We start from the raw sequence: 7,437 nt of genomic DNA on the forward strand, positions 1-7,437 counted from the left end.
TTTTTGGATTGATCTAAGCCAGGTTCAGTTTGGGAAAATGAATGTCATTTATTTTTCTTGTTATAAGTTTTATAAAATGAGCCACCACTCCCTTTTATTGCAAGTGAGCCAGGTCTGATCAGCCTGTACCAGGCAGTCAGGGCATTTACTGAGCCACCTAACAGACAGTGCAACTGGCTGCATCATGTAGTGGCCACAGGGCTGACAAGGCCTGGAGGTCCAGCTTCCATTTTCCCGGCTGGGCCTCCTCTCAGGGCCACGGCAGCTCCAGACAGCATGCTGCAGAGGAGAGGCTTGCAACTCTAGGAAGATGGAGGATGATCTTCTCAAAACCCCAGCAGTAATTGGTCTTGTCATTAGTGTGGCCATCTGAGGCCATCAGGCTCCAGCTCTGAGCTCAGGGTGTGATCCATGCCATGCAACCTAGATGACTGAGAACAAGCAGTAGCCCAGACAAATGCTGGGCAGTGTCAGTGCCACTTGGGAGACAGACACCAGCAGCGTAAGGATAAGCAGATGGGGTGCATGGACTGGGGAAGGCCTTCCCCAAAATATGACAGTTGAGCCTAGATCTGAAGTGCAGAAAGGCCTCCATGGCTGGAAGTTGAGGAAGCAGGGAGGTGGCGGTGGATTTGGAGGGGTGAGAAGCAGGAGCAGCTCTCAGGGCTTGCTGCGTGCCCACAGGGGCAGAACATTCTTACTATGCACCACGCATGCTGTACACACGTGGCCTCATCCTTGCCAAGAACTTGCTCCCAAAGCACATGGGAGACCTTGTCGAGGGCTGAGGAACCTGCCGGATATCCCCAGATCAGAAAGTGGTAGGCTCAGACTTCCCTCAGAATAGTCTCCGGGGCCCTCTCTGCCCACCTACTCTGAGCCCTGGCAACCCGGTCCATATCCCTTGCTGTGTGGCCGCTTGGGGGTACCTGCACTTGAGGGGCTTCATGCCTCTGGGCTTCTTCTAGCCCAGAGCAGAAAGGGCCAGTGTAGCTTCCGGGCAGATTAGAGCCAGGTCCTTGGTGGGCATTCTGTGGCCCACAGACCTCTGAGTCAACAGGTAATCCTCTGTTCTCTACAGACAAACCCAAGAGAGTGGCATCAAGGAGTCTGTTTCTTGGGGCACTCAGAGGACCCAGGAGGTACCTTGTGAGGCAAGGACACCCCTGGAGCGTGGCCACTCTACAGAGATCCCAGTGGTGCAGCCAGGAAAACCGGTGAGGGCTCCTAGGCCTGGAGAGCCAGGCTGGAGATGGGGGTGAGACAGGGAAGGGAGTGAGACGGGTTGGTGGGAGATGCAGGAATGTGGGGTGGGAGGGGGGAGCCTGGAATGGGGGAGAAGGTGAGGGTGGAGTGGGGGCTGGTGTGACTGAGGGCTGCTGTATGCCCAGGCTGTGGATGTCCAGATGCAGAGCATGGCCCTGAGAGGTCCTGATGGGGAGCCCCAACCTGGGCTGGAGAGCCAGGGACGAGCAGCTTCCATGCCCCGCCTGGCTGCAGAGACTCAGGTGGGTGGTCTGGGAGGGTCAGGGTCATGGGAGGGTTGGGGAGTAGGGGATGAGGAGACCTGGCTTGGGAAGGGCTCATGTCCCATGCCAAGGCTCCCACCTGCACTGCAGCTGGACTCTGCCGGCCCCATTGGGCACTCCCAGAATACTGTGATGGTCTCAGGAGGTGCAACCAGAGTCCTCTGAGGCCTGCCAAGAGTCCCTACCACCCACTTGCGCTCAGCCTCCTGTTGGGGCACTGGGGCCTCCATCCCCCAGGCCTGTGTCCGTGACCCAGCCTTTCCCTGTCTCGAGGATGTACCTCTTCCACCCCAGCCCACACTCCCCACCCACACCCCCCACCAAAACACATGGTGCCCTCACATCCTGGGCTTCCTGTTTCCGCATCGAAGCTCTGGGGATGATCTGCCCTGTTCTTTCTCTGGACACTGGAGACGGCAACACCTATATCCCCGGCTCCTCCAGGATGCTTTGACTACTGAGCAGGATGCTCCAGGGCAAGGGGGCTGTGGGCCCTTTCACAAGGACTCAGAGAGGGGTCTGCAGACCTGAGACTGTGTTGGGGGGCCCTGCTTTCACTTGCTGGGAGGGTTAGGGGCTTTAGAAGGGCATGGCCTGCAGGCTGGGGCGTTCAGTGCTTGCCTGGAGCGGACCTTGTCCCTGCCTCCTTCTGTGGTTCCTGGTTCTGCACATTTTAAATGACTTCGTTCTCTAAGCTTGTCTCTGCCTCCCATTGGTGGTGGCTCCTGCCCTCTTCCCCTTTCTGACCCTGGCCAGCTGGGCGGTCAGCCTGAGGACACCAAGTAGAAGGTGGGGGTCAGCACTTGGAGGGCCCATTTCCACAGGTCCTCATCTCAGCCCTGGCCCAGCAGAGCCATCACATGCAGCCACCCCTTGGGGTTCTCCCAGCCAGGCCCACAGCCCCCTTCCTGGTATCCTCCCTGTCCCCCGGGCGGCCTGGCCCCTGCCTAGTCTGGCAGAGATGGGCAGCACCTTATGCAGTGTACTCTGGGAGGAAGGGTGGACCTAGGTGGGGAGGACCTTTCCAGGGAGAGGGAGGAGCCTAGTGGTTCCTGAACCCTAGGCCCTCAGTGTGGAGCCTGCTCCAGGCCCCTCTCTCAGGCTGCACACCAACCCTGATCCTGCCTGCAGCCGGCCCCAGACGCCAGCCCCATGAAGCGCTCCATCTCCACCCTGGCGCCCCAACGCCCCCATGTGGCTCATCTCTGCAACGCAGCCCTGGACCGAGCACCAGCCAGCCAGGCTGTGCCCCACCACCACCACCGCTGCCACCGCCGCAGGGACAGGAAGCAGAAGTCCCTGGAGAAGGGGGCCAGCCTGTCTGCAGACACAGATGGTGGTGCGTGCGGGGGTCCCTCAAATGGCCAGGGCCTGATGCAGGGGTCTGAGACCCTCTTCCTTTTTGTGCCTCTACCATACAAGCATCCTTGAGTGTGGGGGCGGTGGGTCCCAGGCCTGGTGGTCAGGTGGTCAGGGGTCACCTGCCCCCTCACCTCTTCCCCTGGGTCCCGCTGTTGGCCCTGGGCACCAGGTCTGGGGTGGGGAACTGTCTCCCCACGTGGGTTGCTGTGCTGACTTCTCCTCTTCCTGGCCAGCACCCAGCAGTGCTGCGGGGCCAGGGCCACCCCTGGGAGAGGGGCCCGCAGGCTGCCGGAGGGAGCGCAGGCAGGAGCGGGGTCGGTCCCAGGAGCGGAGGCAGCCCTCTTCCTCTTCCTCGGAGAAGCAGCGCTTCTACTCCTGTGACCGCTTTGGGGGCCGTGAGCCCTCACAGCCCAAACCATCCCTCAGCAGCCACCCCACGTCACCGACAGCGGGGCAGGAGCCAGGACCCCCGAGACCGGTAAGACAGGAGTTCTCACAGCCCCTTCTTACAGCCTCTGCCCCCACCCCATCCATGCTCCAAATCCTCTCATGTCCGGTTCCCAGGCCCCATCTGTACGGGATCCCCCCTTCCTCCCCTTTTCCTCCCCACCAAAGCTCCCCTCCCAACTGCCCTGGACTGGCCTTTAGTCTCTCCTCTCCCTGGGCTATGCCTGTCCCTTTGTCACCCATGGTTCTCTGACCACCACCCCAGGCCTAACGGTACCATCTGCCTTCACCCCATCATGTGCCCTACCAGTCCCCCCTCCCAGGGCACCTGCCTCTCTCTGTGCCCCTCACCCCCACCTCCATGGTTCTCACCTGCACTGGCCTCTGATCTGGTCCTTTGATATTTATTTGCTCTGTTCTGTTTTATGTAGGGTGGTGGTTCAGTGAATGGGAGCCCCTTGTTGTCAACATCCGGTGCTAGCACCCCTGGCCGCGGTGGGCGGAGGCAGCTCCCCCAGACTCCGCTGACTCCCCGTCCCAGCGTCACCTACAAGACGGCCAACTCATCCCCTGTCCACTTTGTTGGGGCGCAGACCAGCCTCCCCACCTTCTCCCCTGGTCGGCTTAGTCGTGGCCTTTCTGAACACAACGCTCTGCTCCAGAGAGACCCCCTCAGCCAGCCCCTGGCCGCCAGCTCTAGAATTGGCTCTGACCCTTATTTGGGGCAGCGTCTGGACAGTGAGGACACTGCCTGCACTCAGCCTGAGGACACACTCACCTTTGAGGAGGCTGTGGCCACCAACTCAGGCCGCTCCTCCCGGACTTCCTACGTGTCCTCTCTGACCTCCCAGTCCCACCCCCTCCGCCGCGTGCCCAACGGCTACCACTGCACTCTGGGACTCAGCTCGGGCGGCCGGGTTCGGCACAGCTACCACCACCCTGACCAAGACCACTGGTGCTAGCTGCACCGCCACCGCCACGCACCTGCTCAGCGGGTGCGTTCCAGTCGATGAGTTTTATCATCCACGCTGGGCTCCCGGGGACGCTCAGGGGCACCGAGGCGGGGGCAGCAGCCCCTGGGAGGAGGGGCCCCGCCTTTGGGGCCAGTTGGGGGGAGGCCCCACTGCTCCCCCCAGCCCCACCCCGCCCCCACCTCCTCTTTCACGCTGGACCAATTCCTGAAGCCCTTTTAGAGAGGGACGTAGCTCTCTCTATCCCCTTGTATGCTGCCTGCCGGGGTCTCATACCACAGACCCTACACGGGAAGTGGCTGCATGTGCTGCGTTAGGACCCTGCCAGTCTGAATCCTGTGTGGTGGACCCCAGCATCTGGGGTGTGTGCCTGGAGCCATTTTTAGGAGGTCTGAATCTTGTGGAGACCATCCTTTATCCAAGTGTGTGGTATGGAGGACCCTGGGGTGTTTAAAAGTTTGGCAAGATGAGACAGAGTTGGCGGTAGATGGCCGCAGCCTTGGGAGCCGGCCTGTGGCTCCATGCAAGTCTTGTTAGTGCCCACAAACATGCCCAGTATTGCTCTTTGTAGCTGAAGCAGCAAATGGACACCGGAAATACACTCACACACTCTCTATCCTCTCCCAGATGCCGTCAACCCCGACAGGGACCAAATCTGGAAAACATTCTTGCTGTTGGTTTTGGTTTTTAATCACAACACCCTTCCCTCTTTTGTCAATTCCATATACTTGATTTAGAAAAAAAAGAGAAAAACAGAAAAATAAGGAAGGAAATCGTAATATAACTTTAAAAAATCCAACCTATAGGAAGCTCTCAGCTCTTTGATGTGTGTGTGTGTGTGTGTGTGTGTGTGTGTGTGTGTGTGTGGCTTGTGTGAGGAGATGCTCTTGCATCAGCCTGGGTGGTCTCCCGGCTCTCCTGGCTCCTGCCGCTCTCCACCAAGTGCCTGACTTCCGAGCCCTCTCGTGCCAGGCTCCTGGGGGCGGTGATGTGAAGCCTGCGTGAAGCATGGGTGAATCCTTGGAGCTGGAAACGGTTCCAAATATCAACCAAGTGGAAAGCTGGTGTCCGTGAAGAACACTCATGTAACATCCAGGGGGACGGTTGTCTTGGAGACAAAGCAACCATTTCCCTGATTTCCTCCCACAAGTGGAAGGGTTTTCCTGGGAAGTCACAGAGCAGTGTAGAGCGTGTCCTTGTATGGGGTGTTCTCAGTGTGTTCTACATCTGAATCTCAGGGACGGGATGCCTGCCAAAGGGGGCATGATGTCTGTTGTCATGGAAGTTTCTTTTTGGATAATGCCAGAGAGGGAGAGGTGGTGGGAAGAGGGAGGGTAGAAATGTCGGGGCAGGAGGGAGGTCCTGTCTGAGGAGATGCCAGCACTTGGGATGTCCTGACCAAAACGGGGTCAAAAGCTGGAGGAAGCCACAGGGCAAGGAGAAGCTTGGCTGCTGCGGCTCTAGTGGGAGCATCTGAAGCCCTGCGCTATCTGTGGCATGAGACATGGGAAAGCAGGAAGTGAAGGAGAAATCCAACCTCATGGCCGCTCTCAAAGGAGAAATGCCATAGTTGGGAGGCTGTGCATAAAATGCTGGGAGACCCTTTGTTTTGTGAACAAAAGGAACATTTAGATGATTAGATTTTGGTGCATCCTCCATGTTTGGAAATGTCAGATGATCTCTTGGCTGGATCATGAGTGTTCTCATTGGCTTTTACCCCATGACTCATCTTAAAGAAACTTGGCCTGTGCTGTGTGTGTGCGTTTCTCCATGTGGAGGTGTGTTCCAGTGAGTGGATGTCGTTAACCTATAGGGCTATGCAACAAAAGACACACATTTAATAGAACTAAATCACATAAGACCGCCACCTGTTCTAGGGTTTCAGCATGATTGTGACCAAACCATTTTATAGAATTTCCTTACTGGAAGGCACAACACTCTGAAACTTCAAGATTACAGAGTATTTTACTGCAATAGGAGATAATAACTGGAATGGTATCTCAGACTGTGCATGAGATCGCTGTGCTCCTATTGCAAAGCAGAAGGATATGTATTTTGATACTGATGTTTCATCTCTGGCCCATGTTATTTTGAATGTATCCATTCTGTGCAGAACCATGGCTGCTTCCCAGGCCATGTTGGGTAGAGAATCACTGTTCTAGCCCCACACAGTCTCACCAGTTTGTCTGGATTCTTCTAGACACTGGAATTGGTGAAAACTACAGGGAGTGGGGGGAGGAGAAACTGTGTCTTGTTTTCCTGACTTCGGGTTTTGTTTCTGTATCGTCTCTTCTCAGCTATCATGTTTCCACTGAGATCTCATAGTGAGTTGCCAAAATTGAAATGCATTAACCAGTTGTCTGCATCTGGACCAGTCAAGCAGTGGCTGTAGTTTGAATAAGTTATGTGTGCATGTAAAATATATACATATATACATATATACAAGTATGTGCATGGAAATGTATATCTTCGTACTTTTTGATACAATGTACTCATTTGTTAATTTTTAATTATATTTGATATAAATCAAAGGTTTGTTGCAAAACTTTATATTTAAGAACAGTGTTAAAAAACCCAAAAAGAAGTCCCAACCATGCAACACAACTGGGACCTGCTTTAAAACAATCCTGTGATTGACAAGTTTGCTGCCTGAGTAATATTGAACACCCAGACTTTGGATTCTGCTATTGTTTCTACAATGACATTTTGTATGAATCAAAGTCCTTGGATTAAAATAAACTTAGCAAAAAATCAAAACAAATGCCACCATGCTGCTGGGTGTTGTATGCAAGGGGTGTGGGAGTCAGCAATCTGTGAGTCCTCGTGAGGCCAGGCCACCTCTGTGGGCATGCAGGCAGGATTGCACAGCCAAAGAGATCTTGGGAGAAAATAAGAACCTTCTAACAATTTTTCAGGCCTGTTCATGATGCAAGTGTGGATTAGCCTGAGAATCTGGGTGGGGTTGTGGACAGGGCCAGGATTGAGATCGAGGTCAGGGTCTGGATCAGGGCCAGGGCCTGGGTTAGTTTTAAGCATAATTGTCTTTTTTCTCCCTCCTCCATCTCTCTGGGCCTTCAGGATAGATGGACTAACCCAGGGTCACACATGAATCAGAGGTGAGCTGGAGC

The 7,437-nt window shown here is 55.4% G+C and overlaps 1 protein-coding gene and 1 long non-coding RNA gene across 4 annotated transcripts in view; one reads left to right on the forward strand and one right to left on the reverse strand.

The window, feature by feature from the left end:
* The window catches only part of CACNA1B (calcium voltage-gated channel subunit alpha1 B), a 195,677-nt gene extending 188,607 nt beyond the window's left edge, over positions 1-7,070 (forward strand). For all 3 annotated transcript variants that reach the window (XM_077851627.1, XM_077851628.1, XM_077851629.1), the window contains 5 exons: positions 1,082-1,217; positions 1,392-1,508; positions 2,661-2,868; positions 3,125-3,369; positions 3,770-7,070. In XM_077851627.1, the coding sequence (XP_077707753.1) occupies positions 1,082-1,217; positions 1,392-1,508; positions 2,661-2,868; positions 3,125-3,369; positions 3,770-4,300 (1,237 nt within the window). In that variant the 3' untranslated portion in view covers positions 4,301-7,070. The remainder of the gene's footprint in view (positions 1-1,081; positions 1,218-1,391; positions 1,509-2,660; positions 2,869-3,124; positions 3,370-3,769) is intronic.
* On the reverse strand, positions 53-4,196 carry LOC144285881 (uncharacterized). Its single transcript, XR_013354044.1, has 3 exons — positions 4,117-4,196; positions 3,711-3,885; positions 53-431 (listed from the first exon to the last, which is right to left on the reverse strand). It is a non-coding gene; the product is annotated as an uncharacterized LOC144285881 (long non-coding RNA).
* Positions 7,071-7,437: the final 367 nt, after the last annotated feature.

Source organism: Canis aureus, chromosome 16, assembly GCF_053574225.1.
Source record: "Canis aureus isolate CA01 chromosome 16, VMU_Caureus_v.1.0, whole genome shotgun sequence".
Lineage (NCBI taxonomy): Eukaryota > Metazoa > Chordata > Mammalia > Carnivora > Canidae > Canis > Canis aureus.